The 16,995-nt window shown below is 37.4% G+C and overlaps 1 protein-coding gene across 3 annotated transcripts in view; it reads left to right on the top strand.

Annotated features, from left to right (window-relative positions):
- ntm (neurotrimin) overlaps positions 1 to 15,279 on the top strand; it is a 505,318-nt gene extending 490,039 nt beyond the window's left edge. For 2 of the 3 annotated variants that reach the window (XM_085469582.1, XM_085469581.1), the window contains 3 exons: positions 45 to 196; positions 2,779 to 2,814; positions 6,193 to 13,559. In XM_085469582.1, coding sequence (XP_085325708.1) covers positions 45 to 196; positions 2,779 to 2,814; positions 6,193 to 6,293 — 289 coding nt within the window. In that variant the 3' untranslated portion in view covers positions 6,294 to 13,559. Of the gene's footprint in view, positions 1 to 44; positions 197 to 2,778; positions 2,815 to 6,192; positions 13,560 to 14,902 lie in introns of those variants that run through there. The other variant, XM_085469583.1, reaches the window with a different exon arrangement.
- The last annotated feature ends 1,716 nt before the right edge of the window (positions 15,280 to 16,995 follow it).

Genomic DNA, 16,995 nt, shown 5'->3' with positions numbered 1-16,995 from the left:
AAGAAAACATGAATGATATGATTTGATATTTTTCACTCATTTAGGATCTTTAATGACTTTGATGGTATGGAGATTGTCAGTACTGGATTAGGATCAAAGCTGACCTTCTTTAATGTGTCTGATGGAGATTATGGCAACTACACCTGTGTTGCCATCAACACACTTGGGAGTTCAAATACAAGCTTCCTTCTGTTTGGTAAGTACATTTATGATACTTGACAACAGGAACTATAACTAAGATTGTGTAATATGTTAGATTTGTACAAACGTTGTTGTATGCAGTCATTTTATTTTGATGTTTAGTTGCTGCATTCGACCGTGTCCCTAGGGGTGTCCTGTGAGAGGTGCTATGGGAGGATGGGGTGTCTAGTCCATTGTTACGGGCCATTCGATCCCTATACAACCATTGCAAGAGCTTGGTTCACATTGCCGGCAATAAGTCGGATTCGTTCCCGGTGGGTAATGGGCTCTGCCAGGGCTGGCCTTTGTCACCGATTCTGTTCATAATTTTTATGGACAGGATTTCTAGGCGCAGCCAAGTGGCGGAGGGCTTTCACTTAGGTGGCCTCAGAATCTCATCTCTGCTTTTCGCAGATGATGTGGTTCTGTTGGCTTCATCGGGTGATGGCCTCCAGCTCGCACTGGAATGAGGATTAGCACATCCAAATCTGAGGCCATGGTTCTCAGCCGGAAAAGGGTGGAGTGCCCACTCCGGGTCGGGGATTAGTTCCTGCCCCAAGTGGAGGAGTTCAAGTATCTTGGGGTCTTGTTCGCGATTGATGGGAGAAGGGAGCCGGAGATCGACAGGCGGATTACTGATGCGGACGCTGCACCGGTCCGTCGTGGAGAAGAGAGAGCTGAGTGTAAAAACGAAGCTCTCAATTTACCGGTCGATCTACATCCTTACCCTCACCTATGGCCACAAGCTGTGGGTACTGACCAAAAGAACAAATGAGCTTCGTCCGAAGGTTGGCTGGCCTCTCCTTTAGAGATAAGGTGAGAAGTTCAGCCATCCGGGAGGGGCTCAGAGTAGAGCCGCTGCTCCTCCAAATCGAAAGGAGCCAGCTGAGGTGGTTCGGGCATCTGACAAGGATGCCTCCTGGGCGCCTCCTGGGTGAGGTGTTCCAGGTATGTCCCACCGGGAGGAGGCCCCGGGGCAGACCCAGGACATGCTGGAGAGATTATATCTCTCGGCTGGCCTGGGAATGCCTTGGTGTTCCCCCGGATAAGCTAGAGGAGGTGGCTGGGGAGAGGGAGGTCTGGGCTTCTCTGCTTAGGCTGCTGCCCCTGCGACCCAGCCCCGGATAAAGCGGAAGAAGATGGATGGATGGATAGTTGCTGCTAATCAGGTCACTCTTGCAGTGGTCCTCATTATCACTAAGCTGGGTCTTTAATCACTGTCACATGTAGTGACCAGAATTGCACTCTACAGCCCAAGATGGTACTTGTTGTGCTGCTGTGGAGCCTCTCAAACCAGAACCTGCAGCCAGTGGAGAATTTTTTATGTACTGTACATTGAGCTCACCAAGGCTGCAAAGCAGAATAAGTCACCGAATACAGTCCAAGACGGTTTCATTAACCAAGTACTACCCTGGGTGCATGTCTTTAACTTCACTATCTCCACTGTTCTGTCCTCTGTGAAGTTATAAATCTCACCAGAAAAATTTGAGAAGTGGAGAGTTGCATCTTATTTTGAAAATGTATTGGATTCACTGTGCTGTTCCTGTGTCTGACATCATGTCCTCTTCATCTGCTCTGCTTATTTAATATGGCTTCCATCAAAAATAAGGCCAAAATATAGTCAGTGAGTGAATAGCCACTTCTGGGACTAGACTGATAAACGTTTGGTTGGCATGTTTAAGTCTAGTTTTTGGCTAAAGTTCTAATTTGTATAATTTGTTAGATCCCAGGTTAGGCTTTGTTTGTTTGTTTTGTCATGATAATATATGTGTAATATTATACAGCAAATTAAGGGGACTGCTGAGCATACACCCTCGTGTGCACAATCATGGCTTATTTGTGTGTGTGGCTCCTGAGTTCTCTGCTCACACACAAGGAAAATAATTAGAATAGAATAGAATAATCCTTTAATTGTCCCACAAGGGGAAATTTGGTTGTAACAGCAGCCAAAAAGACACATATACAAACAAACAGTACACTGGACACGGAACAGAAACATACACAATTTTTCTTACATATTTACATTAAGGACAGTGGTTACTATATACAGAGAGTACTGTACAGTTATTAAATTAAATAAAAATAACTACAGGTAAGAGGCAAACCAGGTTGTAGTGCGAATTGCGTGGTAATAAATACCTGTGCTATACATATAAGTCTATAGAACTCTTGGAAATCAGTTAAGCCTGTGTCAAGCCTGTGTGAGCTTTAAATACACTGTTCTCATGTAAGCATTAAAATTCTTTCTGAAATCATACTGCCATGTCTGAATAAAGCCTTAAAAATTATTTATATGACAGACGGCCATTCAAATAATAATAAAAAAAAACCCTTACACATCTGATGGAAGGTCCTTGTTACATATTGCATTGTTAAAGGGTCTTTATTTGGAGAGTGCACAGATGTTTGCTGTTCTTAAAATTTTGATAAAATTACTTTATTTGTGGTACTTAAGACAAAGCATTTTGCCTTTAGGGCCCCACCGTTGCTTTTATGCGTTGCTGCTGTTTTGTCAGTTGAACTACCTGAAACTGATATCATTATGTTGCTTTTCTGTTTCTGACACGTTGCTCTGTTCAATTTGTTTCCCTGGTGTAGTGGTAATTGAACCCACTAGCTCAACACTTTTGCAAGGTTAGTATTCAACACCAGCATGAACGTCAGCTGTCGAGGATCAATAGTATTAATTGCATGCTGGAGCCTGTGGAACATTGCCATTTTCACAATTGTAAGTTAGGCTGCATTAGAATTTCAGAGACGATGAGTCTCTGCTACATTTGAAAAAAAGTGAAATCATTTGTCTTGGCTTTTTGAACCAGTCAAAATTGCACTTTAACCCTCTGTGGTTTTATTGAATTGACATGTTAGAGTTCTTGTGTGGTATGCAGGATCTCTGAGGACGGTGAGCAGCAAAGGAAAGTGACATATGCAAATCTGTGAAAATGGTCAATGAAGTCTGTTTCATTAACTGTGTTTCATCTTTTTCTTCTCAAACCTAACTGCCTCTCTGTGTGACATCGGCTTCATTTTGATTCTTTGCATGTGCTTTTCCTAATGTAAGTATTTGTCATGTTTGTTTGTTCTTCTGTGATCCATTGTACCAATATTTGCTGCATTTCAACTGTACATGCTACAGAAGAAAACCAAACAAAATTGCAAATTTCTTGTGTGAATCTGTGCACATTTTGAGGTCCAGCACTTTAACGTGTGAAACTGCAGAGATAAACACCACACCTACTTTGCCATTTGATTTGTCCTTGTGACTGCAACCAGCAGTCCATTCACATAACAGAATTGTATTAATGACTTTGATTTGGACTATGACTATGAGTGATTTTCATTATTCTAATTATCAGTAGAGAGGATTAGGAATAATCCACTGTGGAAGGATAATTGGATACATGCCCCCAAAGGAAACTTGTGGAAAGCCAAGGGAAATGAGTAGTCATTGTTTTACCAATTTCAATGTAAAAATGATCCAAAATCCTTTTATAATACACTCATTTAGAACTTGCCTCATCCCCAAAAAGGGCATGATGAAAATATTACATGCTTTTATTCATAGAATGCATCATGCAATACTTTGGTAATTTTAGCAATGTGTTAAAAATATCAGTGCTGGAATACTGCATTTCAATTTGAATAAGTGTTTTAAATCACTTCTCAATCCTAAGAATGTCCTTGAAAAAACAACCTTGCTGAGCACGGTTCATTTTTATCCTACTAAACCTTTGAGCAGTTCATGTCATCTTGAAGAGTTTTCCTTTAAATATAGTTTTTTGTTGTTACTTCCTCACTGAGATTACTTCCTTACTCTGCTTCTCTTTGTTCATCTTTCACTATCATCCAAACTTCATAACACTATTCACTGTTATGTGCTAAATAAATCAGATCCAAAGATGAATGATGATGATTAATTTACAGTTGCTACTTACAACAAATACAGGAAAAGAATGCATCATAAGTGATGTTCAAAAACAAATTACAAACACAGTTTAACAAAAAAACAAACTGTAATAGAAACCTGAGGTACTTTAAAGTAGGATCCATGGCATATATCACTTGCTTTAACTTAAAACTTCAGCCAGCACGACTTTTTAACACCAGCAAGATGGACATTTTGACCCTCTGGCATTTTCAAAATCCTGTAACTCTATTAACCCTTTAAGGCCGGTCGGAGCGGGCACGTTCTGTTTTGCGTAACTATTTTTAAATCCCTGTAGAACCGGAACCGCGTAAGCTAGCGCAATAATTTTTTTTGCATATGAAACCTGACCTGAAAATTGTATAAAAAGCGCTTGCAGGAACAAAAACATAAAATAAAACTATGAAGACACTCAAAATAAATTTCCTGTTGTTGTAAACTATTTTTTGCAACTTTTTTGTATTTAAAGTTTTCAGGGATAAGCCTCTTAAATTTAAAGTAGAAATATATGTAAAAAAAAACAAAAACGATTTTCTATTTTTTTGTAGTTTATTGCACTTTTTTTCAATTAATGCAGTTACTATGGACTTAATGCATACATATTATTAAAATATGGGCTATAACAGTTGTATTGATGTATAGATACTTGAAATGCTCCCAAAAATGGCACTGCAGCATGTAAAAATATAAAGTAAGCTCTGGCGGACTTGGTTCTATGGCAGGTCTTAAAGGGTTAAAATAAAACCTGATCGTCTCAAATTTCATGACTTTTTTTTTAAAAAAAAGGGGATTATTTATCAAATTTGGAATTTTGGAATGTTTGAGATCAAAAGAAAAACAAAATGTCCACTTTTACCTAGAACCCACCTTTGACTGTTATAACATCAGCCAAAAGCTAGTTATATGTGACTGATAAATAAATATATAGGTGACTGTAGTTAGATTAAAAAAAACAAAAAGAATGATTACTACAGGCTGAGTATGGGATTTTGAGCAGAAGCAGGGGGAGTGCGTAACCGAAAGCATGGAGAAGTGACAGGTTGCTTTCTCTTCTGAGCAGCATAGGAATTCATACCTAACGTGAACAGAGTCTAGACTGTGGAGAACTAATCCAAACAAATGAATAGTGAAATCCAGAGCACATCAGTAAAACAGGTTTTAGACCTGACCCGGACAGCTGGGGAGGTGAAGCTGCAGATTGAGAATTGGGGAGCAGTGTGAACACTGAATGGGAGGCTGCACTTTGGTGATTTTGAGGCAGATGTAAAAATGGACGCGATGATCAACTTGGACATTACTACTTTTACAATAATAATTTAAAATGCTTTTTTCTCCCCTTTTGTGTAGCCTGCGTTGAGATCAATTTTAAAATGTAAACAATCAACTGAGGGGTCAAAATCACTCCTCCTGGCAGTTACAGTGTTAATTACTGTGTTCCCAGATTCTCGCTATGCAAATATCCTGCATTTCTTTTTCCTAACTCTAAACCTTAAAAAATCTTATGTTTTGTGGCGAAACAAAAGAAGGTATAGATAATACAGTTAGTCACTTTTTCAGGCTCTTGGTTTAAGTCATTGTTAACTTTATCAGTATTAAAACATAATTGTTGCCATACAGTCTGTGGGTGTGCATTGTCAAACAACAAAGCACATTCTCAATTTCCGTCAACTGAATGTGTACTGAATTTTTGCTGATATATTAACCATTGACATTTTGTTTCTTGTTATGAATGCAAAACTGTTTGCAAGATAACCCAGGGGAACATACCATCAAAGACACAACCAGGTGTCCCTAAAATTGAACTCTAATATATTGTAGCAAAAACTTCTGCATCAAAATTGCAGTACTGTGACCTTTAAATTCTGTCTTCATGCCATCTTATTAAGATGACATACAAACCATAATAATTGTTACAGGTCTTATTACTCTTTAAGTTGTTGTTTAAAAAAAACACAAATATGTTTGTAATGCTGGATTGTTCACAGACGGGAGGTTTTACTTACTTCAAGTACTGACACACCAAAAGAAGAAAACTCCTTAGTGGTGAAACTTACCCAGATGTTTTTCCTCATTCTATCTCCTGTTAGGACCGAGAGCAGTTCAGGATGGCAGCGGCGGTGCAATGAGTGTGCACTCACACAACTGTCTCCTCTTCATTATAATTCTGTCCTTCCTGCTTAGATTTTGAAGATAAATTGAGTTGAACTCCAGTGTTTTGTGTGTGTGTGTACCTGCGTGTGTGTGTGTATGCGTGTGAGTGTGTGTAGGTGTGTGTGCGTGTGTGTGTGTGCGTGGGAGTGTGTGTGTGTGCGTTTTTGTTTTTTCCAACTGAAACCATAAACTGATGCACATTAAGTGCATGATTTAATCTGCACTGCATTGATGTTGACCCGCTAAACAAGTATGTCATTGAGGGTCTTTTTTTTTAAGATTTCAAGGATGTAACAAATGTTTCACCTTTTAATTGAATTTTGTTGGATATTTTTCTCTTTGAATCATATTATTCTGGATTTTCTCTTTTTACCTGTGATTCTAAAAAAAAGATTTTTAAAATGGTGTCTCTTATTTTTAAAAAGTGTCTCTTAATCAAATGGATTTGTCTTGAATTTAACCACACTGAATATTCATGTCTATTCCAGGAAACAGCAAATTTACAGCAAATATAAGAAGTGAATTCTAAATACCTCAAAATTAAACTGAAAGAGTCAAACACAAGGTTGCCCTGAGGCTGAAAACCTGGTATTATCATATTTTAATGTATAATAATTATCCTTTCGTCTGGTTGTTGAAAGCAGAATTGTAGTATTTTTGTTTCCACCATTATAGTGATATATTTGCACTTGTGCTATGCTAATCTTTTTAATTATATTTTTTCAATTATGTGTAGTTTTAAATATTTTTAAGAACGGGAAATATGAACTTGTAATTATTTGGGACAAACCCCTTACTTTCATCTCTTTGTCATTTTTTGTTCTTTACTGGTACTGGTTGTATACAAAAATGTTGTCAAGATTATTATAATTATGTTAGACTTTAATATTTACAGATGGAGGGCATGTTAGCTACATTTGTATGGAGTGGACATCTGACTTAAATAATGCAGACCTATTAATGCTATTGATATTTGTTTAATATCATACCATGTATACATGCTCTAGAAATTGTTCCTGTTTATGTTCTAAACCAGCACTGGAGGGTTACAGAACAGTCGTTTTGAGTAGATTAACACAAAATAAACTCTTTCTGCATGTATTTAGACACAAATGACCCAAAGACTATATTTCATAAACTTCCTGTTTTTCAAATCACCAAACAAAGACCCTGATTTTTAAGTATTGTCTTCTCATTAACTTCAGAGTAAACTAGAGGTCTTCATGGGTACAAAAATGTCTGTCTGTGCAAAAATGTACCACAGTGAATTAAAGTGGATTTGCCTATTTTTTTTAATATTGACCCAGAAATAATATAGAAATAACACCTGGGTTAAAAAAAGGTCAGAAAAAATAGGTCAGAAATAAAGACTATATGTAAAACGTGGCATAACTGCAAATGAGCATTTATGCCACTGTGACATAATTGCTCATTTGCAGTCTTAAGAGTTCCTTTTTCATTGACAACCTGAGGAAATTATTCACTACCATACAATAGTAACTAGAAGCATACATTGTTTCATCATTATCTGTAAATTAAACTATAATGCACAAAGTGAAGATCATATTAGACTGAAGCTGTATTGAAAGTAGGAACTGAGACCATAAACTTATAAGAAAAGGGTTGAATTAGCAAACATTTTGCAGTAAAGACTTTCAGACTTCTGTTGATTTGGACTTTATAAATTAAGCAATTATTCTTAGCCTATTAGAATGAAAGCAGATTTAAGGTACTTTTGCTGCCACTTCACGATTTAGACTTATAGGCTAAGACCCATCTTTAGTATTTTGTCCATTATCCAGTCCTATACAGATCTACTGACATGGGTAGACTCATGAAGACCTTTAGAGTAAATGTGTTGTCTTTTGACACGAGTAAAATACAAAATCATTGATACTCTTAAACCAAAATGTACAGTATAGGAGTCAGATTGTGAGATGTTGGTCAGAAGATTTAATAATTTTAGACTTTACTGTAGAGTATGCAAGCCAACTGCAATAACTGAGACTGATTAAAGGTCTCAGCAAATAGGCCACAACAGTTCTTATCACCTGATATATAACTTGCATTAACAGAAAAGACAGAATATATGAGAAAACCTGAAAATCATATGTTTCAATATGGACAAACATCAGTGCAGGCAGAGTGTCACAGGCAGCAAACAATCAGCAGACCTCCTTTACCATATTTCATTGTGAGCATGAGAATTTTATGCAACAATCTGTAACCTCTCACAAAATGACAGGAAGAATTAAAGCTGGTAATTTCTCTCTTTCATATCTCTCAATTTGAAAAGAGATTTGTACCAATTGGCAGACTGTACTTAACATGGGTATGCTTTTTTGTTATTTAGTGACAATAACAAAAAATGTACATCTGGTGTTGAACTACTGGCTTTTGTAATGAAAGGGATTGTTTTAAGACATTGTGCATCCCTTGCAAAATGCTGTTTGTTTTTACTGTCAGTTTCTATCAGAGTTTTGCAATTGAAGGTTTCCATTAACACTGCAACAAACAAAAACAGTGAATTAAAACAAATTACTATGTCTGTTTAATGATGGGAGATGTTGCCTTTCTTATCTTCTGAACGTTCATCACACCTAAAAGGAGGAAAGGGTACACAAAAGCAATGACCTCTGTTCTTTTAATATACATGTTTTGCCCCCTTTCTCAGTCTTTTCCCTCTGGCTTGTGTCAGCACCACTGAGGCCCTAGTCCATCATCCACATTCCCCTACCTCTATCTTTCTTTTCTTTCCATGGTTTTTGGGGATAACAACCTTTTCACTCCTTGGTGTGAAAAGAAGAGCCAACATCCAAATCAGAGAGGCATGAAACGGGTCGTTTTAGAAACTGATCAGGATAATCACGACCTGAATCTGACAGGCTAATCATTGTTTGTTTTCACATATCAGAGAGAGGGAGGGACAGAGCGAGACTGCAGAACATTATTTATCTCTAGCACTCCAATGTTTGGAAATGACATGGTAATTATTCCATCCTGGGTTGAAAGAAGGCACTACCAATCACACGTCTATCCTGCACAGTCATTTTATGACAAGATTCACCACATTTAAGATGGACTCACATCACCTCATAGGGAAGTTTTTGCAGTGATCCATTCAATACTACCTATAAGCAAATGTTTATCATCTAGCCAGATTTTTTAATAGCGCAGCAATAAACACCTGAAAGTCTTATTTCGATTTTCCAGTACATTTGCTGCTGAGTACTTGCTCACACTTAGTGATCAAACTGTACATGTGCTACTATCTCACAAGGTAATCGAAACTGTGAGAATTAAAAATACGACTTTAGAACTCTACAATTTTTTTATATCAAATACACCTGTTTATAAACTTGCAGTAAGATCTCTCACCATGGATAAAATTTTGCAAATTGCTTAACACTGAGCTAAGAATGTGATAAAAATCTTGATGTATTCTTAATCATCCAGGTAAAAAAAATCCCCAAACGTTGATTCTGTTCATGTGGACGTAACGCTTTCAGTGGGAGAAATGTTTTGTCACTCATCCAAGTGACTTCTTCAGTCTCAGCTGACCCCACCTTCTTCAAATCAAACAAAATTGATGGCAAACATTTATGCTGGTTTGTGCTTCTAAAATGTTAGTTTGTAATGCTTTTGTAAGAACATTAATGAAAGTTTCAAGGTCAAAAGCCCGTATTTACCTTTTCTAATAAAAAACATCCCTATGTTGTTCTGATTAATTTGTATTTTGTTAATGCATAGTCTATTTTAACTATTACGGTGAACCTATTTTTTTTTTACTTTTGAGACTGTGATCATGATAAAAATATCATGGTTTATGTTTCACAATGTTTTCACAATAAAGAAAGGTGCTGGGTGACCTTGGATGACCTCTAGGAACTTTTATTAATATATTTGAAATTATTAAATTATTATTTATTAACAACCAGAGACCAAAGACTATTCTTCAATGACAACTGATCAGTGGCCATCAGTACCATTCATAGAGAGTTGGGAAATGGCTGCAATCACAGCATTGTAAGATAGCGAAAGATGTACCCTTAGGCTCCTTCCTCAATTCAGAGATGGTCTTTCCCTTTTCACGTAAATGGCCTCCTTCACTCCCCACTCAAACTAGCACTCCTCCCTGTCCAGGATGTGTACCGGTACAGCTTCATCCTACAGGTTAGTGGAAAGAGTATGCACCAGCCTGTAGGATTATATAGACTGCAAAGTCTTGGCCTGATGAGTTACCTCTTGTTGTGCCATCTACTTTGCCAGAGGTTGTTTGGTTTCCCCGATGTATAAATCATGGCAATTCTTCTGGCACTTAGCAGCGTACACTACATTACTCTGTTTGTATCTGGTGATTTGATCCTTGGGGTAGACCAGTTTTTGGCGCATTTACTCAAGGCCATCTTGATATGATGTTTTTCTGCTTCCTTGGCTGCTGTATCTGTGGGGATGGTGTTCGCTCTATGTTGTACCATCCTGATCACAACCAGTTTTTGCTTTAGTGGATGATGAGAGTTAAACCTTGAATACTGATCCATATGCGTAGGTAGACGGTACACATCAACTTTTAAATGACCCCCATTACTGATGAAAATCTTACAGTTTAAGAAGGCTAGTCTGTCATTTTTCATATCCTCCCTGGTGAACTTGATGTGTTTGTCTACCGAGTTAATGTGATCAGTGAATTGTGGTACATCCTGAGATTGTCATCCACATACCTGAGCCAATGACTTGGTGGTTTTCCTTACCTGGATGCATCAAGACATTTTAACCCACTTTGGCAAAGACTGCCTAAAGCTACTACATGAGTACGAGAAAACAGCAAGTAAGATAGCTGACTCCAGGATCCACCTGAGATTCAGCCTCAGATGCAGACAAAACAGGATTACTCCTAAAATTCTGCCAATGAGATCATAAGTTCAAGGCCTCCAAGAAACAAAAATCCCCCAGAAGGCACAGAACACAACATTTTGGGAACGATAAGTATCATCCATGATCAGAGGATGACATAGAGAAGAGTCAATGCCTGTCAGATCATTGTTAAAAATCCAACTGGATTATATTTTCTAAAGCTTCCGTGTTGGTCTGAGATGTACAAAGCTAAGAGTAAAAGGTAATTTTAATTTCATTGTTTTCAAATCCCTGTTGTTCCAAACACAGAAAAGGGAAAAGCATGTGGAGAAAACCTATGCATGCTGCCTCTTTACAGGCTTAATTTTGGATTTTTTTAAGCCTTTTGTATTACCTAGTGCCAGTGTTCTTGATCCGATATGGACATTGTCAGCCTCAAGGTTAGACAAGCTGGCTTGCAGAGCAGTTAAATAAAGACAGTCAAATTGCATGTTGCGAGGCAGTGTAATGATTTGTGCCACACAACACAGCTAATTTCCCATTTAATGCACATTTAGTTGAAAAACCAAAACAAAATCTTTCTTTGTCCTCATGTTGTCCAGTTGGTCTTAACTAGGTTCACTTTAATTCAAATTCTGTTGTAATTAAACTTTTAATGTTTCCCTTTAATGTGACTACTATGGTTCAAGGGTTTGTGCTAAAATAGAAATTGCATGTGTTTTGGATAACCTTCCAGCTAACCTTAATGCAGGCGTATTTATATTCATCTTTGCAGACTATTTTGATTGTTCAAGTCTTTGAACAGCTTCATGATGTTTCTGTCTGCAGGTTTCTGTTTTGGAATAACAACATTTTGATTGTTTCCTGTAATACAGCCACAGGCAGCACTGGCTAACAGTGACAAATCATAGCTACATTAGCTTGATACTTAATTAATTTTCAATTCTTGGACATTCAAAGAAACTACACTAGTTTGAAATACATCTGAATTTTCCTTTAAGTAAGAAGTCTGACCTTGTGTGATGATTACAGTGTTTTGCTAAATGTCATTTTTTTTATAAATAAAATAGAATTAAATTGAAATTTAATTTAAGAAATCATTCCCTTTAGTAATTAAAAGTCAAAAACTGATTGTGAAAGACTGCACTATTACATTTAGTTTTTAGAAAATAATTTAAATATTTTTTTTGTCTTGTCACTCTTTGCCCTTTATCTTTTCTTTCCCCTCACCCCAAACCAGCCATTGCAGATGGCCACCCTTCCCTAGGCCTGGTTCTGTCAGAGGTTTCTTTCGTTAAAACTGAGTTTTTCCATCCCACTTTCTAGAAGTGCTTACACTTAGGGGGTTGGCAGATTATTGAGATTTTCCCTTTAATGTTGTAGGATCTTTACTCTACAATATACAGTATAAAGCACCTTGAGATGATTGTGGTAGTTTTTGTGCTTTGGCGCTATGTAAATGGAAATAAACTGAAACGAGTTGAATTAAAATTGATTCTTTTTCCACATGCTATGCACTTTCAGCAACTGCACATAATATGCATCTCTTTCAGGCAAACTCAACACAACAGGAGCTGACATACCTATTTAAATTGGAAATAAGCAACCACAGTAACAATTAATCTCTCAGACAAATTGAAGGCAGGCATATTGCATTTTTTTTGTGTCTGCACTATGTTAGAGCAATGGCTCCCAATTCCCACCAAGCATGACTTTAAAAAAAATTATATGCAAGTCCTAATCAAGCCAAACCCATGACAAAATCCAGGCGAATGAGCAGAGGATCTTAGAAATACATATTTCTGATCCTGCACCAGCATTCATTTATGAAAACGCACTGAGAAGTGCTGGATACACATAATTTTTTTCTTTCTGTGAGCCAATTTTGAATCACAGCCCACTAAGATTTGTATTTTGGAAGCATTGCATGTTCATGTTTATATGACCAATTACAAACATCTGTCTCAACTGCCCGGAGATTATCTTAGCAGATTCATGACATTGTCTCACAATATGTTGGGATTCATTTTTGGATTATTTACATGACTAAAATTCTACCCTACACTGAAAAAAGGCCATGTTTGATTTACTTGATTCAATAGTGGACATTGGCTGCACACAAATGTTTTGCTTTGGCAGAAACTTAAACAACTGAGTTAAATCAACACAACTTTTCATATTCAATAAAACTGTGCATTTTGTGTTCATAAAACACGATTGAAACATGTTTAGATGAAGTAAATTGAGCTCTTGGAATATTTTAATCCTTCGCACTTTTGTCATTTTATTTCAACACTATTCAATAACTTTTACCCCAATACTACTTGGTCACTTACAGTAAATACTACTTGAAGGTAGTTGTATAGAGTTGTTGGTCATATGTATTTTATTGATGAAAAATGTGTGCTCATATTTAAGGCTGACAGTAATAAAATGTTGTCTCTTAATATTTTGTGATTTCTTGTCTTTATTTAGTGTTAATGGGTTGTTCAGAGTAAATAGTGATAGGAAGAAATCAAATTGCTGGCATGCTGCACCGCCAATAGACTAGTGATGGGATTTCCGGTTCAGCTCACTAAAAAGAACCGGCTCTTCGGGTTGTTTTGTTGCTTTAATTAATTTATTATTAACAATAATATAAAATTATGCACAAAAGGAATTACTAATGTAAAAAACAGTGGTTTTATTTATATAGGTTTATATATAAATATTTACGGTGGCCCCTAGAGACAAAGCACGTACAAACTCCAAAGCAAGTACAAACTCCAAAACACTTTTCTAGCATGAACTGAACTTCCAAAACAGAGCTACCTAGATCACTTACATTACACAATTGAAAGCAAATGTGTATTGTTTGTGTATTTATACACAAGCACTCATATATATTCAAATAATTAAAAAAAAAACTTTAACATTTACCTGTTATTACCACACACCAAATCCGTTTGTTGGTACTTGCTGGCTTGTGTAGCCACTAGGTAACAAAAGGTCAACACTGCACCTAGCATCCTGGGGTCCGTTCTTCGTACCTCGCTAAGTAAGTTAGCTGGATTTGATTGTTGACGATTTCGCGTGATCCTGGATCGTTCGGTTCTCCGAAGCTCATCCGGGACTTGCTGTCATAGCAACAGATCCGTAAGCGTAAACCTGCTTGGGAGCAAGATTGATAAGGAGAGTTTTCAGAATTCAGCGTATATTGCGGGATAGACAGGATCCTTTAGCTCAGTGTGACAGTGTGCTCATAGAGAGATATCGATTTTCCTGTGAGGGTATTATTTACTTAACCAACTTGTTGGATCCCTATGTTAAGAGTTCCACTCACCGTAGTCGGGCATTAACAACTGCACAAACTGTGTGCATTGCCTTGCATTTCTTTGCGAGTGGCACGTTTCTGTACGCTGTTGGAGATGCAGAGAACATTGGCAAAAGTGCTGTCTGCCGTTCCATTCGCAAAGTATACCTGGCACTCAAGCATTTCCTGGGTGTGTTTGTCAAAAGGTTGTCAAACAGGGATTTTTTTTTCTATTGCAGGTACATTAAATTCGATAATGAATGTGATGCAATCATGACCTATGTCTGTAACTATAGCTCGATTGTCAGCACACCGATGGTGTGTGACTCTATGTGCCATATCACAAATGTGGAAGCTAAATGGCCCGGATCAGTGCATGACTCAGGAATTTTCAGAGTCAGGGTTATGCACATTATTTGAGTGTGGTAAGAAAAAGAGACTTATTTTGATATTTCATACTTATTTTGGGCCTAACATAACAGCATTTCTCCATTACACAGGGGCCTACGATGGGATTCTCCTTGGAGACAGGGGTTATGCATGCAGGCAGTACTTCATGACACCGTTCCCTGACCCCAACCCTGGGCCACAAACCCGCTACAATGCAGCTCTAGCCAGGACAAGGGCACGCATTGAAATGACCTTTGGGCAAATAAAGGGAAGATTTCAGTGTCTGAAAAGTCTGAGGGTTGCACCTGACAGGGCATGTGACATTATTGTTGCATGTGGCGTACTGCACAACATTGCCACCATCAGAAAGGAGAGGACTCCTGTGGTGGAGGTGCAGCCTGATGATGACCTCCAGCCAGTGCACTTGGACCAACCTAGTGGCAGAGCTGCACGGGACAGAATTGTGCAACACAATTTCGAATATTAAAAACATGAAAAAACATATTTTTCATTGAAATTTATTTCAGCATCTTTTTCTGTCTCATCAAAAAAAAGCCAGTCATCATTTGCCAGGAAAAAAAATCATATATACTGTATCACGCAAGGTCATCAATAGTGCTCTGTATGAAAGTGTATTTTTACTTACTCTGAAGTTCCTTTTGAAGGAACTCGATTTCTAGTTGAACTTTTTGCCTCATTAGAGCTTGAAGTTCGATTTCACCTAGAAGCTTTTGTTTCTTTGGCTCAGTATACTCCATTTTTTGCTGGAGACTTCTCTTATAGAGCAAACGAATGTCACCCTGTTTCAACTGTAGAGACAACATTTAACGGTCAATACATGTCATATAGGAAGTAAAATTAATTACAAGACTGCCCACCTCTGTATCAGGCCTCTCTGCCGGCCTCTTTGCCTGCAAATCATACTGCAGTCAGAAACACATAAAGTACACAAGTAGATACAAATTCAGGCCAAATTATGCATGCACTTACAGGGACTTCCTCCAAACCACAGTCATCTAACAGGGTTGCTTCACTGTCCTGTGCAATGGAAACAAAATGGTGTTACAAAGGGATGTGGTACAGCCTATTGGTCTAAATAATTAAAAAAAAGATTTTTATATACACAAATATACATATATATATATCCCAACTTACTGTGCATGCTTCAGTCACCCCTTGCATTGGAACAGGTAAAAGGGATGGAGTGTTATGTAAAACTACACACTAAAAAACCCACGATGTCAATAAATGTCAAAGTACAAAAAGCATTTTAATTAAGGCAACAACCAAATATTTTACATTGTACAAATAGAATTATGAGCTCATTTACCAGTTATGAAAGTGCTGCTGCTACTGCACCCCGGCTGCTGGTCTAAGGAAGAGCTGCCCCCAGGGATGCCCTCAACAATGGGTCTGGTGGCATTCAATCCTAGGGCCAGCTCCTCTGCCGGGGTGTGACAAGGGGGTGCAGGACCACCACCTGTCTTTTTTTGCTCTGCCCTTTTCTTGGTTGCTGTTATAAATAAACAAACAGATTATTTCAGGGTCTCTTTTCAAGAGACTAAAAGCAATATAAGTGATAAATATTACCATTCTGTAGAATATTCTTATATTTCACTTTTACTTGTTCCCATTTTCTAGTGGGTCCTGTTGTGGCTCTAATGTGAAAGAGGATATAATGTAATATAATATAATATGATATAATATAATATAATATGATATAATGTAATATAATATAATAAATTACTTACGAGTTTAATTTGTCAGCAACTTTCTGCCAGTCCTCTCTCCTTGCTTTTGCAGCCTTTGCAGTGTTCCCTTGTGTTTTAATTAAACTCTGAAACTCCTGAAACCCCTCAATAAAGAGTTCTTGCTCTGCTGGATGTGTCATTTGATCTTGGATGTAGTAAGCGAGGTACGAAGAACGGACCCCTGGAGCACTTTCTGTTGTCTTTTGTATGTGTTTTTTTTTTAGTTTTTATGTGCTTCTGGAGTTTTTACGTGTTTTGCAGTTTTTACGTGCTTTGTCTGTAGGGGCCACCGTAAATATACTTTTATTTATTCACTCCACATAAAATGTAATAAATAAATCATATAATACAAAAACCAACATTTCAATTTTTAACTATTTAAATTTTCAGCTTTTTCCGTCAAAAATTTTAAAGTGAAACAACACAAAACACTGCAAACCACAACACAATTA

This window comes from Copadichromis virginalis, linkage group LG10 (genome assembly GCF_057382275.1).
Source record: "Copadichromis virginalis isolate Kocher_CV1m ecotype Utaka linkage group LG10, C_Virginalis_male_GT1.1, whole genome shotgun sequence".
In the NCBI taxonomy this organism is placed as follows: Eukaryota; Metazoa; Chordata; class Actinopteri; order Cichliformes; family Cichlidae; genus Copadichromis; species Copadichromis virginalis.
The sequence above is the reverse complement of the archived record's forward strand: the minus strand, read 5'-3'. Positions and strand labels throughout refer to the sequence as shown.